We start from the raw sequence: 18,799 nt of genomic DNA, 5'->3' as shown, positions 1-18,799 counted from the left end.
GGAAGCAGAAGGGGGGCCAAAAACTCAAAATTCAAAGGTTTTTAACACCTTTTTCATTCAGATTTTTAAGAGCAAAATTGAAGCACTGTTCAAGAACTTTCAAGTTTCCTAAACTAGGGTTGTCACGATACTAAGATTTTCAACTCGATACCGATACTCCATTTTCCACCATTTTCGATACCACAAGGATAAAAACTAAGAAATATTTTTAAAAACAAGAAAAAACACCTGGAGAACACACAGAGAGAGGAGAGAGCATGTGAGGAAGCAGAAGGGGGGCGGAAAACTCTAAATTCAAAGGTTGTTTGTTGTTTTTGTAATTATCTTTTTATTAGAAAATTTCACAACAGTTGACAAGTACAAATGGATTTACGGTTGTTATTATCCAAATTGTACAGAGCCAAGGGTTATGTATCAATAGCTTCTTGTTCCAAATGTTCATTTGGCCATTCCCTTTTAATAATATGAATATGTAAAGAAAAAACAAAGACATACAATTTAACTATCTACATCCAGAGGGGTATGGAGGCAAAAAGTAAATACATAACATTAATAAATAAGTATAAATGTCTGTAGCAGTTGAGCATCATTCAGTTGTATTCATGTCACTGAGATAGAGTGGGAGACCCAAAAAACAAAAAACAAAAAAAGGAAATCAAATAAAAAGTTTCTTCAGCTTGTTCCCTTTACAAAATCCGGTTTTAAAGGTCTGATGATCTGCAACCATCTTTCCCAGTGTTTCATAAATATGTCGAACTTTAGGTTGAGAGAAAAAGTTATCTTTTCAATTCAAAGGTTTTTAACACCTTTTTCATTCAGATTTTTAAGAGCAAAATTGAAGCACTGTTCAAGCACTTTCAAGTTTCCTAAACCAAACGTTTCCAGAGTCTTAAAGCCTTTATGTATAATTATGTGATTGTAAAAAAAAAGAAATTTACTAAATCAATTTATACACACATTTATTAATGTATTTTCACACTATGTTTATTCAACCAGCGTTTTTTTTTTTTTTTTAATTAATGTTATGTTATGTTGAAATTTTGAGCATTTTTTCATTTTGTATATTTTAATACAAGCACTTTCTTATCCTTGAAAACATAATTAGATTTAATAATTTTCCAAAATTTAATGACAGTTTTTAAGACCTTTACAGAGAAAATTCTAAATACTTTTGGTTAGGGTTATCCATTTATATTGTTCCTTTTTTTTGTCCTCATAAATGAAGGACAGAAGGACACAATTATCTCCTAACTAAATAAAGACAGGATCTGATGGCTCAGACCAAACATGGAGATGAAAAGTTGGATGTCGTTCTCCAGTTTTGCAGTTTTAATTAAATGAGCCACACTGGAGGACAGTTGAGTCATCGTTGTAATTTGCATGTCTAACCTATCTCAGGTGATTTGCGTGTGCCAGACAACTCCCAAGGCAAAGTTACCAAATAACCACTGTTTATATCTGGTTAGCTATTAAGCCAGGCTCAAACCTGCTTGCTTCTGAAATTTCAGAATAATTTAATAGTAGGTGGAAGGTGCAGCTCTTAACTGGATCTGGGTAAAACATAGCAGGTCTGAACAGAGCTAATATGCACCCACGTGTCTGTGTGTCTGTGTCTGTGTGTCTGTGTGTGTCTGGGTGTCTGTGTGTCTGTGGGGAAGCTGGCATAAGTGTTAAAGGGAGGGTTTCATTACTTCATGGTGCCATGATGAGAAACTCCCTCTGCTCACTTTGTATGATCCCAAACTAGCAGCACTGAGTAATCTGGCTGAAGGAAGTGATCTTAGCATAGCTCATAGTAAACTGACAATCAAACTTAGTGAAGCCGAGCTAATCCTCTATTAAATGATGCCAGGGGTGAATTCCCCTTTTACATCAACTCTGAGGTCACTCTGGCAGCCGCTGGTGGCAAACGAAGGATGTGAGAAAAAAAAAAAATGAGGCAGAAAAGAAATCTCTTCCTGAGATACTGATGACATCATATGTCAAACAGGAAAACGGACAGGGGCGGACAGGAAGTGGGACCATGGAAACTACTGTCCACTGTAAGAGTGGATTACCGTTTCCACTTACAAGGGTCCGGGGTCAGCCATGAGCAACAGTGGCTTTAGCTCCATACTAACACACACAAATACACACACAATTGGCAGGCGCAGCAGCTTTTCCTTCCGTGCTGCCAGCGAGAGGGCGAGGGAGGGCCGAGCTGCCATTCAGCACGAAACTCTGAGAAAGAGAGCCTACTGTGCACTCACTCCTCTGGGAAAACAATATTGATAACTTCATGGGCCAAAACACACTAGGAAATACATACGCTGCATCCAAAATCATATACTAGGCACTATATACCCAATATGCATAGTTTTCAAAATATAAAACCTCCATGGATCAAAGATTCATAATAAAAAGAGGCATCGACTCTGTTTACACACTGAAAAAAGAAAATAGTTGAACCAACTTAATTGAATTGTTTCATTTGGTAACACCTAAATGAATTAAGTTCTTTAAAATTAAGTTAATAAGCTTGATTAATACAATTGATTTTAAATTCATTTTAAAGAACTTAATTCATTTAGGTGCTACCAAATGAAACAATTCAATTAAGTTGGTTCTTTTTTCAGTGCAGTTCAAGGTCTATTTTATAATATTGGTCTACAGGGAAAATGCTTTTTGTGCCAAAGGGGGAATTTTGCTGCAATACCAAGAGTGGCCACTAGGAAAATTTGGATTATTATTTTTGTCGAATTTATGCAAGAAGCATGTTACTATCGCCAAGGTAGGGCTAATTTTAACTACTAAATATACTTTTATGTAGTTGAATAGTTGTGTAATCAATTTAAATTGATCATACTTTTTCCAGGTTAAATCTTGACTTGAAAGTAACTAAACTGTCAGCTAAATGGAGTGGAGTAAAAAAAGTACAATGTTTGCCTCTAAAATGTAGTTAAGTAGAAGTATGAAGTTCCATATGTGGAAATACTCAAGTTAGGTATAAGTACCTCAGAATTGTAATTAAATACAGTACTTGAGTACATGGACTTTAATTCAGTACATGGAGTTAAATTCCACCACTGCTCTCCACCATTGTCTGTTACAAATGTTTTGTCACTACCCCATTGGATTGTAGGAAATTTAATGCCGGCAAAATGTCCTGTGTTTGCAATTTGTGTTTGTAATATTTCACAGTATAAAGATATAGTATAAAATTGAATATGTCAACCCTGAAGTGTTATTGGAGGATATTACAAGACTTTTTGCTAAATGTTTCATTTTTATATTGCAAATCGAGGTCAATTGAGTCATTATTTTTTATTATATTTATTATAGTCTCTTTCCCACAGCAACCCTAAATAGACAATAACACATCATTTACATCCATCACCACTTTATTTTTTTACTTTTAAACTATTTATTATCTTATTGGACTACTTATTGCACATGCGTAATGTCTGAATGTCTTTTTTAAAGCACCTTATATATGAGAAGGACACGTAAATTTAGTTGTATACTTTTTAAATACAATGATAATAAATTAAAGCTTGAGTCTTGTATAATTTACTGATTCCTGTGGTTCTATGAACTCATGGAGAGCGAGGAGACCTGTTATAGATGTCAAGTTCAAGTTACCAAATATGGTTCTTTGCCTGATAAAGGGTTAATAGCATGTTAGTATGGAATTTAGGATGCAGCGAGGGTGCTCTTATTTGAGAAAAACACATATTTGTGGCCGTGGCTGACATACAGTCAGTGATCTATTTATAAAACGAAGACTGTCTCATTCTGAGCGGAGGGATCAACACAAAGCCATTCTCTTCTATTCCAGCTTGACATTTACAGACCACTTCACTGGTAACCTTTGACTGATGGATGACATCACATGTACATAGATACCTCGAATACACACAGCTGCTTTCAGAGTCTTAAAAAGTGCTCTTTGTGTGTAGTCAGTGCACCATTGTACTGGTATATCAAACATGATATAATTAGGGGAGTGCAGAGCGATATGATGTGATGAGTCATATTGCCGTCATGGAAAAAAGCTCTTGGCTATTTTCCCACCAGGATGCTCATCGTCCATGTTGCTGCGTCACCCGACCTCCAACCTATCGCCCGTGAACCTGCCGTGGTAGGAAGCTTATCACGACCTCACCACTTCCTCTGTGTTACACACACACACACACACACACACACACACACACACACACACACACACACACACACACACACACACACACACACACACACACACACACACACACACACACACACACACACACACACACACACACACACACACACACACACACACACACACACACACACACACACACACACACACACACACACACACACACACAAAGCCTCGAGGCCCTTTGTGTTTTGAGATGCAGACTCAGCACTTATACATGAAAAAAAACAGCAGAACCTTTAAAGGCTTCTACGTATATTATATATATGTGTGTGTGTGTGTGTGTGTGTGTGTGTGTGTGTGTGTGTGTGTGTGTGAGTTTGCCCCGCTAACTGTGTGTATTAAAATATCAAGCCTGACACATAAAGACGCTGAGTCACACAGGAAGTGAGTGCATTTACTTGCAGGAACTGTAAATGTCTAGAAAAACCACCAATTACTCACTAGACCCCCTCTGCATATCAAATAATTAATGTTTGCACGCACATGAACTATGCATATATTTGTAGCCTAACCACACCGTACGTGGGTAAATGCATTCACACCATTCTAGGTCAGAATGTGTAACTGTGAATATATTTCCGAGAAAATATCACATGCTCTGGTTGTTTTACTATAAATGTAATTTCGGTTAAACGTGTTAACTGCTAGTGTGGTCCATAGAAGTACAAATTCAAACACTTAAATTGTACGTGTGAAGTCATAAAAGATGACTTCCTGCTCGTACATAAGTTCACAGACCACACAGACGCTGCTTCAACATTTGTGACTTTTTGTTTTTGTAGTTTGTGCATTGTCTTGTGTTTGAATATGAGCGATAGCATCCTCTTGCCCTCTCCTCCTTTAATGCCTGACCCGACTCCTCTCCACTGTGACAATGAACCTCAAAAAAACAAAAAAAAACAAGTAAACGCTGCCCCAGCTTTCTCCCCAACAGCTGCTTCCTGCTGGATTCGGTCCTCTTGACCTTTATTACCACACATGTTGGAAAGTAGGTCACAGTGTCTGATAGGAAGTGCCAGGTAGGACAGACGGACCACTTCCTGTTGTGGTTCCTTGATTCTCTGATTCAGAGCCCTTCAGACAGTCTGGTGTGTTTCACTCGTAACAGACAATAATCTACATATTCTTAAAAACAGTTAATTCGTCCGACTCAGACACCATCCGTCATCAAGGTTAGGGCAGACAAAGGGGATTAAAGCAGCCATTAAGTTACAATGAAGCCGCAGTTGGACACGTCACTACATTTAAATGTGTTCATTCTTGCCCCAGGTTTGTATTGTTCATTTACTGGCTCTCAGGGGGATTAAAGAGGTAACTGTAGCCCAGGGACACTTGGAATAGCTGTGACAATAAAGTCATGGAACAACACTATTCTTTACAGTCAATTACTCAAATGCATTGGGAAAGGAAGACACTTTTCCACAAAGCCATATAAGTCATCATGCGGTATTCAAAATTATAGCACACTTGGGACTGACATGCAAATCCACTAATTCACCCAATGTGTTCTTTTGTTCTTGGGATCAGACATTTGTATCAAGTGTTCTGAGGGAGTTAGGAGACTTCTCTCTTCCCATCTGTGCACAAACTTAGGATAGATTCATGGACCACTGACTCACTAAGTTGACTGACAGAAAAATAAATGCCAAATATTTGTAAATTTTTCATGCAAAAATGGCAGAAAATGTAGTTTTCAGCCTCTAATGAATGGGACTTAATACTGTTATGTAATTGTCTCTGTTTTATATCACATTAAACTAAACACCTTTGGATTTTGTACTGAGAAAACTAAACATCTAAAGATATCAACTTGGAATTTGAGAAACTGGGATGGACATTTGTTACCATTTTCAGACATTTTATAGACCGAACGTTTACTCAAGAAATCGGGAAAATAATCCGCGTATTAATCGATAATGAAAATAATTATTAGTTGCAGCTCTAGACTATTACCCAGGCTGCCATGGGGCTCTTAAATATCAACCGCTTCTGCTTCATGGAAATGAAACCGACTGGATACAAAGTTCTCTAATAACAAAGCTGCTACTACAACGAGTAGGATATAAACTGAAACCTCAAAACCTGTGTCATATTATTACAGTGTGTGTGTTCTCAGTGACTTTTAAAGACAAATGAGAGCCATGCTTATAACCAGCATCGAAAGAACATGTAGTAGATCCAAGCAGAGCCATTTAAAACACTGTTAGTGCTCTGAACATCTCAGAGTAGTGAGAAATATTGGCTCAGGCATGGTTTCAAAGTGTTAACTTTTCAAACTTTAAATCTAAAAGAATAAAGCCTGCAGATCTAATGATGTTCACACTTTGATTTAGCGCTTTCTGCTGGCTCCTCTGAAGCCCACTGGCTCCATACCTCCTGTGTCCTGCCTCCACTCATCTCCTGTCAGGTCCTTTCTGCTCCGCTGCTCACTGAGAGGCTGAAACAGCCGCGCTAAAGTATTCACAGATGTGTGTTTCTACTAAGACCGGGCAAATCAGACTGGGCGTCAAGGATTGTAAAAGTAACCTCGCCGCCTTGATTGGCAGGGGTTTGAAAATGAGCGTGCGCCGCGCGCGTTACGTATAGTGTAAATATGTGGCGTGTGCACGCATGTGGATGTGAACAGTGTGTCCATGTGTGCCGAGCGGTCTCTCTCAGGGCTGTGGAGTAGCTGAGTTGGATAAAGCCATGCTCATCCCGAGCCAAGACGCAGACAAGGCTCCTCTCTCCCTCCTGTCACTTCCCTCCCTGCGCTCCTCCTGCCAGATCGGCCCATTCAGAGGTCAAGCTCCTATGTTTCTGAAAACTTTCTCCTTTCTTTTTTTTTTCTTGTCAAAGCTGATGTCGTCTTTGGGAGCTTGGCCCAGCTGGAGCAGCATTGATTTTGCCAGAGCGTTACAGTCTGTTATTGCTCACTGATTTCTGCTCATGGTTCTTTTTGGATCCTTGAGTAATGCTGGCATCCGAGGGCCCTGTTGTGCTGTGTGAGTGTGCATGCGATTGTGTGTGTGTGTGTGCATTTTAGCTGTGCCAGGTCTGCCAAGGCGCCACTACTAAGGTCCTGCTAACTTTTATGAATCTAATCCTTTCCACGTTCATGATTTGGATCGTGTAGAAAGGTAAGTGTTGTTTGTGTGTGTGTGTGAGTGTGTGTTTCCATACATTTCCCAGCGGCAGCAGAGTTAAGCAGGGGCCTGCTGTGCTGATAGAACCAGAGCCGCCAAATAAAAAACCCAAAATAATTAACAGCCTCATTCCTTTTTCAAAGGCTAATCTTCTCTCTCGCTCTCTCTCTCTCTCTTTTTACACTCGCTCCATTTTTCTCTTGACATGAATTCAATTTTCCTTGGCTCCATGTAGCTTAGTGTAATGATGAAGGTTACGAAAATCTTCTGGCAACTGCTGCGACGATGTCACAAAATGTAGTGAAGAAGGTTTGCAGAGTATGAATTCACACACACACACACACACACACACACACACACACACACACACACACACACACACACACACACACACACACACACACACACACACACACACACACACACACACACACACACACACACACACACACACACACACACACACACACACACACACACACACACACACACACACACACACACACACACACACACACACACACACACACACACACACACACACACACACACACACACACACACACACACACTCAAGAACAAGGGCCTGGCCCCAGGCAATGTGTTATTCATTACAGGGAATCAGATTCTCCTCACTTCACTGCCTGTTCCATTTCTATTTTGCAGGAGTGAAAAGAAGGAGCTATGTGGAGGCTAACCTCCTTATTTGAAGGTCTGTAGGATCCCCAGTCAACTAAGTATTAAGTTGCAAGAAGATATATGCATTGTTACTCATATCATATGTTCATGCAGCTCGTGTGTGTTATGTGTGCACTCACTATGCAGTAGGCCACCAGGGCTCCCTGCACAAAGCCTGCCAGGACATCGGTCGGGTGGTGCTTGTGGTCGGAGACGCGTGACAGGCCGGTGTAAAAGGCCATCATCAACAGGGTGAACTGGAGAAGCGGGCGGAGGAGACGAGCGCCACGCCACGAAAACCTGGACTGGAGATAGAACTGGGGACACAAAAAGATAAAGGTTATTTATTTGACACAAAAACACTTAAATCAGTCATTTCATGTGTATATTCAATGTGAAAAAATGTATTATCAATGCGCCCGTCACTCCTCCTGTCTTGCCAGTTATGACCTGTACCCTCACACACACCGAGGTAGACACCTGCAGCGTTTCTGTGTGTGAGTGCATGTGTATTATTACTGTCTAAGAGGTCTAGAATGAATCAAAGTGGCCGGCCAGAACGGCGAAGAAACACATAATCTCTTCCACAACACACACACTCTGCTGCCTGAGACCTGGACAGGACTGATTCATGGTTCAACATCCCAGCTGTAAAAACAGCACGACCACAGAGAACCACTGAAACACACACACACACACACACACACTCCCATGCATGCATATGTATACATACCCTGCCATGAACGTTTCAGCACTTTGTTGGGATGAACTCTCTGCCCTCTCTTAGTGTAAATAGAAGACAAAGCGGATGCACCCACCACTCCACCCCTAGCCAAAACCCGTCTTCGGGGTCATGATAAAGACCAAGAAGAGTCATAACAGGAACAAGCAGGTCCAAGGCCACTTGCAGTCTGTAAATGTAAATACATGCACGGTCTCTCTTGGTGGTGAGATCAGCCGAGGTCCCTCAGACATCCTGTGTTTCTGCACCACTCATACCCTCAGCTTCCTGTCTCTCACACCCAGAGACAGAAGGCCAGGGAGGGCCGCTCTCAGCCAAGGTCTACCCAGCCCAGACTTGTGTCTTATAATCAGCTGGGCTAACAATACCTACAGACGACCGCAGTGCCTCCCCCACTAGTCCACTAGCAGCCCCTGTAGGTGTGGACGTAGAGCTCCTTGGCACTTCCTCTACGACACTCAATCATTGTTCTTCTCCGTACGGAAGCGGAGGAAGCGATCCCTCCCATCCCTTCCAGTCTCTCCTCCCTGGCACTGATGTTTAGACTTCAGACTTCCTCCTCAGTGGTTCTCAGGTATCGGGCAACAAGTACCGATAAGTATTATTTAGGGATGCGCGATATTATCGGCACGTTATCGGTATCGGCTGATCTTGGCTTGAAAATGATTGGACATCGGCCAACACGCCGATATCTGCAGATATAATGAACTGATTAAATAATGGGGTGCACATCACCTCTCTGTTGCATCTTGTTTGTAGCTCATAGAATTGTGCAGTTATTTATGTTCTGATTAGGGACTGAAGCTGCTTATATTTTTTGTACTTTTTGTGATTTTGTTTGCACAGTGCAGATTGAGTCGTCACATATTGGGCTCCTGTTTTAACTTAAATTTGAATTTAAGCAGCAGTCTGTAAGGTACATGTAGTTTTATTCAATTTGGGTTTAAGTGCTGTACAGTTGCACTTTTCACATGTTCCCAGTGAACACAGGTTATGTTTACTTATTATGTCAATTGGGAAATTGGCCAAATTTGCCCTGATTGTGGGTATTAGTTGTGCGGGAAAAAATATCAGTATCGGTAATCGGCTAAATGAGTTGTAAAAAATCTGCATATTGGATATCGGCAAAAAATCCAATATCGTGCATCCCTAGTACTACTTGTCTGACGCTGTGCAGCCATGAACGCAACATCTGAAAAAAAATAATGAATTTGATGCAAACTTTGATGACGGTTGTAGGAGAAATAGTGAGCTGCATTCATACTAAAACGCTTTCATTTTTTAACTGATCTCCGAGCGTTGCGAGCACCATATCAGAAATAATCGTGCCAGAAAACGCATATCATATGACCGTTTACATACACTGGTCATGCAGATTGTCTGACATTTCTCTGCAGTTGAAAATACCAACTGACAATCAACTTGGCACAATCTGACTGGAGGGAAGTGAGTAAACCCAAATAACCCGTCCAGATCTAATTCAGCACAAGCGAGAACACGCAAGTCATGATAAGTGATTAAGACGGTTAATGACCTTTTAAAATATCTAAAAGTTTTACTGTCTCCTCTATAAATCCAGCTCAGACTTTAAATAGACTTCAGGCATTTGCCTTTCTGACCCGAGCTGTCCTCCCATAAATATATTGTGTGCCTCAAATAGTTAGATCTGAAGAAAACAACAATAAAACACAACAACAAAAGGAGTCCCAGCAGATTCCCATGACAGATGCAGACAAGAGCGACACAAAGTCTGGTGGTTTGTGAAGGAATCCAGCTCATTCCAGTGAGATCTTCTCCCTCTGTCTTTCTCGCTCTGACTCAGTGTTCAATAAAAGAAAACACACACACAACAAAGTGAGAAAGAAGGATAAAAGGTCTCGCTTTACACACTTGCCCCCTTCCCGTGCAATTCTCTGCTTCACACCATGCTGCGAGACAACAGCATAGCTGTGGTTAAAACCACTTGTATCACAAGCAAACATATTGAGTTTTATCTAACCGACAACACGCCATCCTTCTCATAGACAGCAGGCACAAATAAGATGCAGCGGTATCCCAGGCCCTTGCTACTGGATGGTATGGGTGCACATTAGACAAAACAAGAGATAGCTCAGCAGGTCGCACGCTTGTTCTCTGCGGCTGCGGTGGAGCAGCACGGCGTGCCGAATCATCTGTGCCAGTTATCTGTGTGCCATCTCTGAAGGCTGCGACGCTGCAATGTCTCGGCTCGAAACCACATCAGTCGCACGCGCGCTTGGCAGGAAATCAAGTGTTTTGAAATCAAAGAGTAACAATTAGCAGATGACTGGAGGGGGAGCGAGGTGACAGCCACACTGTGGAAATGACACTTTCACCCAAACAACAAGAGGGAAAGACTCACAATTGTCTATGTGGTGCAGAAATGACTCTTCGATTCATTAATTATTTCATCGTCCGAGTCCACACTCTAAGAATTATCACTGGTATTCAGGTACCTTGCATAGCAAAACTTTGTATTTTAGGGATATACCCTGATTGCTTTTCTGTTCATTCTAAGTGTAAGACTCTGATCAACTTTGGCCTCCTGCAGGACAGGAGGATGGTTGCATTATCTTGGAGAGAGACTGAAGTATCTTCTACACAATCTTGGATTAGAGAAATGGCAATGTGTGTTACATTAGAAAAGCTAACCTACGTAATTAAGTGTAAAGTGCAAGAATTTGAAGAGGTGTGGACACACTTAATGGACTTTCTCAAGCAACAGTAGATTATATTTATCTGTAAGCATATTGAGTGTAACAATTTTTTAATTAAAAAAAAAAAATATTATTATTTGTTGTAATTTTTATTTTATATTCACACTTTTTTATTTTATTCTAATTTTTATTCATTTTATTTTATTTATTTTTTGTGTATGTGTGTGTAGCGGGGTCTGCCTGCTTTTCATTATGTGGCTAGTGTGGTGAGTGTTGATGTGTTGTGTATGTTCTTATTGAAAATTAATAAAAACATTGTTCAAAAAAAAAAAAAACTGAGAGAAAATGAATCAATAACAATTTTGATGAATGATTTGTCATTTAAAGGAATAGTTTGACATTTTGACTAACGTTAACCCTTTGACATGTTTGATTTCTTGACAAGAGGTATAGCTGAAAACATCACTACCACTCTCCCTTTTAATAGAAATATTGATCATCTGGCATTAAACATAGAATACTAGCCTAGAGGGGACATGTTGTTAGTTTTTATGGTGATAAAACACATCTGTGGGCCTTCTAGCTGGACAACAGCCTGCTGTGAGGCTCATATCTGTAGCCGGTGTAGCATTAAAGTATGCTAATAAATAGTGAGCTAGCTTGCTTGTTAGCCATGATGCTTTAATGCTACACTGGTTCAAAAAATAGCCAAATAAAGCGGTCACTCATGTACTTTCCTATGTTGTGACAGCAGTGTTTGGATGAAGCATTACATTTTTACATTTTACTCCTTAAGCTGCTCTCCATACTATGTCCACTGCTCATTTGGATGGTTACTGCAAAACTTAACTTGAATGTATCTACAATTTGCTGCAGGTCAGTTTAAGTGGAAGTGACAGTCAGAGTTAGTAATGCTGCTCTGACCTTCCTGCAATGTTGATTTAAATTTAAATATCCATTCTAGTCTTATTCTATTTCTATATTACCTGGAGGCATCATCTTTGCACTCATTGTTATTGGTCTATGTAGGCCTGTCACGATAATTACTATATCGACTTATCGTTCAATATATAAAAATGGACATAATAGTTTTTTCTGGACTCAATATATTGTTGTTTACATGCCTGACTTTTTGTGCTTTTTTTGTGTTGTGTTTAAATTAATGCTGCAAATGTTTGACAGGCAGTACGAATTGCCAAAAAAAACAAACTATACTTCCTAAGCAGCCATTCCAGCTGTTTATATGTTATTTTAATAATAAAATAATATAATACATAATGTTTATCTCATTGCAATGTTTTGTTTTTTAAGTTTTATTTATCTAGGATATTTTAATATTTCTTTTCCACATTTCAATTCCAATGTTTAATATTCTCAAGATTTAAAAATTCATTGCTGTGGAAAAGGATGTACTAATTATGCTCTAATATCGTCATAAAACTAAAACGACAGAGATACAACGATACTATCGTTTATCGTGATAGTTTCTGGGAAAATATGTCGTCCTAAAAAGCAGTCAATATCCGTCTACATGGGATTATGTAACATTTGCCCTTATGGATACATAAGAAACACATGAATACTTATTTAAGTGGACTTAAAGGGAGTGGGAGGTTATGCGAGTAAAAACATGAGGTCACATGATTGTTTTTAGCTGGCAAAAACAAAAAATGCCGTAGATTCCTTTTTTCCACTCTGCATGCCTCCACTGCGGGCTTTGTTTCAGGCTGGTTTTGTATTCCAAAACATCAGCTACAAACCTCCTCTTCTCTCTCTTTTTTTCCACTGTTTGCTCCAGCCTCTTCTGGCTGTGGCCCTGAGCCGCCGCAGCTGGAACACTGCTCTATGACTAGTGTGTCACCCTGTGGTCTCAACGCATCACATGTCCGTTCCCTCTCCGCTTCTTATTCATCTCTTCTCCTTGGTCTGACCAGAGTGAAGCCGTAGGTTCACCCAGAGGCTGGGAAATACCCGCAACAAGCTCTCACTGCACGACAATACACTACAACTTCAACTGTCGGCCCAGTGTGAGAACCCAGACCACCTCGTAACCACACCAGCCAGACCCAAAACACTGACTCTTCAGGGGAAGAGGAGGGGAAGGAGATGATTGGGTGGCTATGAGCAATTGTCTGTGTGTGTAATTAGACTGTTTGAAGCATGAAATGCCTTGAGGGTGCTAAGCCCAACCCAACACCCATGACAGGTGGAGTGAGAGGGAGAGCTTGACGGAAATGTGAGAGGACAGGAAGTGCACGCGCAGCTGCTCTTGAAGAAAACAGGTGGAGCGCACCCATCCGTCTCTCGGAGGAGTATAAAGGAGAATAAAACTCTTCATAAATGCAGCGAGGAGGAGAAGTGGATAAGAACAATGCTCCGATTTGTCTTCAGGCGCTAAATCCCCAAATCACAGCCCTGCCTTCTTTTCATGACTCCCTCTCAAATCTGTAAATCATTGTTTTGTGTTCTGCATGTGTGTGCCTGTATGAGTGTGTGTGTGTGTGTGTGTGTGCAAGATCATTTAATGGTTACTTACAGCCAGGTAGAGCATGGTAAACATGGAAAAAGAGGCATGTCCTGAGAAGAAGGATTTCCTGTGGAGAGAAGATCATCTTCAGTCAGTTTTTCATGTTGAGGAGCTGTATTAATACAGCACATGTAAACCAGGGTTCCCACACTTTTTCACCAATGAATTTTCAAAACTTTTCCATAACTTTCCCATGATATTTTACCAAATTTCCATGACTTAGTTTCGAATCAATACGACCCATTAGAGATCATTTCTCTGCCTTTCTGAGATCTTCTTCTGACTTTTCAGGTGACATTAATGTAATGGAATGTCATTTAATGTAACTATAGACTAAATTTTAAACATTAGACAAAACATTATAGCCATATTTCCAGAACTTTTCCAAAACAGACCATTTATTCCATAACTTTTCAAGTCTGGAAAATAAGTTTTTTAAATTCCATAACTTTTCCAGGAATTTCATGACCGTGGGAACCCTGGTATACTGTATGTAGTGTAGTGGTGTTTACACACACCTGGCCTCCTGTACATCACTCTCGTCGCCAGTGCAGGTATAGTTGGTGATGTATCCCGCTGAACAGTTGATGGTGGAGAAATCTGGTTTACACACATCTAAGAAGTGGGGCCTCATGCGGCCCACTGACACCTTGGCTATGTCTGTGAACGACTGGCTGACGGCACATCCAAAGAGAAACACGCCCATCTGCAACATCACACACATCAATGATTAGACAGAATACCAAGTCAGCGCTCTGTAACTGATGGTTACCTAAGCCCTGTCTCCTTAACTTCCTGTTACTGCTGTCAGGCTTTCCTCTCACAGTTTACAATAATGGTGGCAGATTTACTCATTGAAATTCATAGTAAACTCTAAAACAATGTGTCCTCTTCTTTAGACAGTTGGAGACAAGAGCAGGTTTCTAATTTCTTGCTTATGAACATCACTGATTTTAACAGCTATAAATAAGTTAAAAAATAATAATTTTTGTTTGTTTTCAGCTGTCTCTTTTTACCCTGCACTTCATCCACAAAATAATGTAGAATGAAAAGCTCCTTCGCCTTAGAAATAATGCTGGGTTGCTTTTTATGCATTTTAAATCTGGAAAATTTTGTAATTTGATATTGCAATTTTTGTGCCTTCAAACCATCAACTGACACAACCTGATTTAATAATTGCACATCATCCATTATGGATTATCATTTCCACATCATTATTCCATTTTTTAAAAATCACTTTAAGTAACATAATGGCTGTTGCACACACATAACAATTAAGGCTTTTCCTCCCTGAGAAATAACGAGCAACTTTAGAGAAAAGAAATCTGTTTCCATCACATTATTAATTTCCCAAATATGGTATATGGATTGGCTACTTGAGGAGTTATCTTCTTTAACAAGTATCATTTTTGGAGGTAGATTGTATTGACATTTTAAATGTTGGTATCATTACAACCTTGTAATTTATATTCAGAATATCCCTCTTATGACAGCCTTGTTCACATTAATTCAACATGTTGAATAATAATCAAAAGCCTGACACAGTGACATGCCTATAGTTACTACCATAGAATAATCTCTATCCTGAGGAGGGGTTAAGATAATGGTCAATAATCTGAACACATATGAAAGCAGACCTGTTTGTAGAGGGCTGCAACATAGGGATTCCCCACAAAAGACTTGGTTCCCTCATGTAGTTGGTGAATCCTGAAGCATTCTCCAATCACAATCTAAAAGAAAGGATTGATTTTTTTGAGATAAACAGACAAAACACTAATCACAAATAAAAGAGAAATTGTAGCTATGTGATGCTGCTGAATGCTATAGACTTACAGTGGGTTTAAATTCAGATAACCATGCAGAAAAAAAATGATAACGTTTGAGTGTGTATCATGCAGGAAATCTAATATAATTCCAGACAGAGTAGAAAGGATGTGTAAAGGGACAGACAGGAGAGACACAATGAGTGAGGGTCACACAAAGACAAACATATAGAATGAGCATGGCCTGCCTTTCCCTCAGGCAGTCTGGATGAGATGTGAGATTATTAATGATGCTGTGCTCAGTGATATGATGGGGCCTTTTCATGTGGGGTATGAAGGATAATGAGACAGTGAAGGCGAGGGAAAGGAAAACATGGGTCAATAGCTTAGTCTGACTTTGAGGATTTCTATCAGGGCAATGGTCTGCTTTAAGGCTTAAGTCAAGTGGGCTAACCCTGAATCCTGTGGTACTCCAGACAGAAGGTTTTAAGTCGTGTTGGGGCCCATGGAAAGACCTCATCGACACTGAGGGGGCTTACAGCGAGCCAGGCCTGGAGGCACGGAGATGTCAATCATATCTGTACCACCTGGGGTATCTGACTGACGGACCGGCTGCTAACCACATCTCCTTTTCCTTCCTCTTTGCACACAAGGCTTCACTCTTTGGGCCTTTAACTTCTCACCCAATCTCTCAGCAAAATATTTACCTGCCCATCTCAGAGCCAGCAGACACGCAGTACTGTGAATGCAAACAGCATTTAGGCTCTAAATGTGTGCACATCTGCGCCGTTTCCCAGACATCCTATCCAGTTAATACAGATACTTAATGTTTGTGTATTTACGTGTATTGTTTGTGTATTGTTAGGCTGGATAAACACACCTATCCTGCCTATTGGGTGGTCAGCTGGCAGGCTCACAGCCAGGAGAAACAAACATGGCAGCGTATATATGTGTGTGTGTGTGTGTGCTATTGTCAATGAATTGTTTTGATCTAAGCTTAAGATTAGAACCACAGGAGGCTGATACAGGACAGAGGAGTTTATTTGGCTTGTCAGCATTTGCATTCAAACCTCTCCTCCCCTTCTCGGTGTCCCTGTCTTGGTTTATTGCTGTGTGTGTGTGGCTGTCTGAGCGCAGACAGGGCCTGTCATGGATACTCAGGCCTTTCTGATCACAGCAATAGGTGCCTGATGGCTTTATTTGGATCATCAGTGAATATGCTTATTGAACTCTTTGGCTGACTTTATTTCTCACAGTGGAAACTGGGCCTGTCAGACATAGATACGTCTGACCGGCAGGACTGTTGGGATTTCCCTTGCAGTGAAGATAAACAGGAGGGCCCAACTGGAATCTGCAACCAGTGCATGCATATACGTGCATATGTGTGTGCGCCTGCATGTGTGTGTGTGTGTGTTTTAAAGGAATGGTGTCGGCATGGCAGTAGACGCCACTAATGAAACACAGCTGTGCAAAACACGCCAGCTTTGCCCACACGTGAACATGTGAGGGAACTAACTAACACAGTCTCCTGGTTCCAATAAGCAGAAGAGCTGAGTTGGTACAGCGAGTGTGCATGTGTGTGTGTGTGCCCACCGAGTTGATGGCGGCGGATCGACGTCTCAGTCTCAGTCTGGGAACTTATGAGGGGTCTGTGCCACAAAGAGTCTGGGGGCTGTAAAGAGCATCTAGCCTAGACCACGTGGCACTAATTGACATACACATATGTCATTATAACATGTTTCCACTAACCCTGACCCCCCACTCTAATGTGCCGCCACTACGCTGGAGCCATTGGCGCTCTGGAGCAGGAGGCATGGGAATGAGGACTTTAATGGCGAGACGCCTCAGGCTATCAGTGAGGAACTGCGGGCATGGGAGAGAGCGCTGACACGTTCACCCGAAGTAATGTGCAGGGCAGAAAGGGCATGGAGTCAGAGTGCAGGGATGTGAGCAGGAGGTATGAGAAAGGTCCAGGAGCTTGTAAAATCTCCTTGGTCATTGGCATGAATGCGTCAGAACACACACAACTGTCGCTTTGGGGGGCCTCCCGCCACCACTTAGTGAAGTAATAAAAACAAGCCATCACAAACGGCTCGGATGACTCAAAGTTGATGCGGAAGAATAAAGTATGACGAAGAAAAACATTATAGAATGAAAAGGGTAGGACATGTAGAGCACATTTATAGCAAAAGACTGGAGTATTTTAGAAAACGCTGCATGATAAGAAATCACTCAAACTTGTTTTTTTGGATGAAGGGGCTATGTTAGTGAGGCTCGTCTATCCGAGTAAGGTGCCTCAGAGTGCAAAGAAGTGACTTTAAATTGGAGTAAAAAAAAGCAGCAAACAAAAAAGGGAGGTGTAAAGGTCGACTTACAGAGAAGATGGCAATAAGAATGCCAACACCACAAAGCACGGCATCGCTAATGGTGTCTCCCTCTTTTCGGGGGTAGCGGATGGACTCGTCCGAACAGTAAAACCCGCGCTGGTACGGCTTTATGGTGCTAGTCTCAATGATCAGGAAAGGCAGGCTAGCTACAAAAGACACAAGGAAAGAGGGGAGCAAAGAGAGACAGTAGGAGGGAGAGGAGAAAGAGAAGCATAAAAGCACCAGGTCAGTGACACGGACATAAACGGAGGAGAACAGGGGGAGCACAAGGAGCACGCTGGCACCAGGGGATCATGGGATATGGCAGAAGTGGGCGGGGCTAATGTAGAGGCAGTGATGGATTTACAAAATCAGGTGCAACTGACACAGGAAATTACAAACGTCACAACCATCAGCCCTCCCTGTTTCTGCCTTTAGTGCTCCCCCAAGTCCAAGTGCTCCTTGTGTGCGGGGGCGGGACTTACGGACACCGCGGGCAGTGTCAACCCAACAGAAGTGAGCACTGAGGAGGGCACGGTGCTGCTCTTGTAGGGGTATCTCAGGCTGGAGTCACTGCAGTAGAGACCCCTCTGGTATGGGCGAACAGAAGTGCGGTGCAGAACCAGGCTGGGCAGCATAGCTACACACACACATGAATGCATATTTGAACCCACGCACACACACATACAGAGCAGCTGACACACCTAATACAGGGAGTCATACAGCAACATGGAGCT

At 41.3% G+C, this 18,799-nt stretch overlaps 1 protein-coding gene across 2 annotated transcripts in view; it reads right to left on the bottom strand.

Annotated features, from left to right (window-relative positions):
• Positions 1-18,799, bottom strand: part of plpp3 (phospholipid phosphatase 3) — a 43,187-nt gene that overhangs the window by 2,360 nt on the left and 22,028 nt on the right. Inside the window, exons 2-6 of one of the 2 annotated variants that reach the window (XM_059340823.1) lie at positions 18,548-18,702; positions 15,571-15,663; positions 14,452-14,639; positions 13,943-14,000; positions 8,130-8,306 (exon numbers count right to left, since the gene is read on the bottom strand). In XM_059340823.1, coding sequence (XP_059196806.1) covers positions 8,130-8,306; positions 13,943-14,000; positions 14,452-14,639; positions 15,571-15,663; positions 18,548-18,702 — 671 coding nt within the window. Of the gene's footprint in view, positions 1-8,129; positions 8,307-13,942; positions 14,001-14,451; positions 14,640-15,570; positions 15,664-18,071; positions 18,230-18,547; positions 18,703-18,799 lie in introns of both variants that reach the window. The other variant, XM_059340822.1, reaches the window with a different exon arrangement.

Source organism: Centropristis striata, chromosome 9 (assembly GCF_030273125.1).
Source record: "Centropristis striata isolate RG_2023a ecotype Rhode Island chromosome 9, C.striata_1.0, whole genome shotgun sequence".
Taxonomy (NCBI): domain Eukaryota; kingdom Metazoa; phylum Chordata; class Actinopteri; order Perciformes; family Serranidae; genus Centropristis; species Centropristis striata.
The sequence above is the reverse complement of the archived record's forward strand: the minus strand, read 5'-3'. Positions and strand labels throughout refer to the sequence as shown.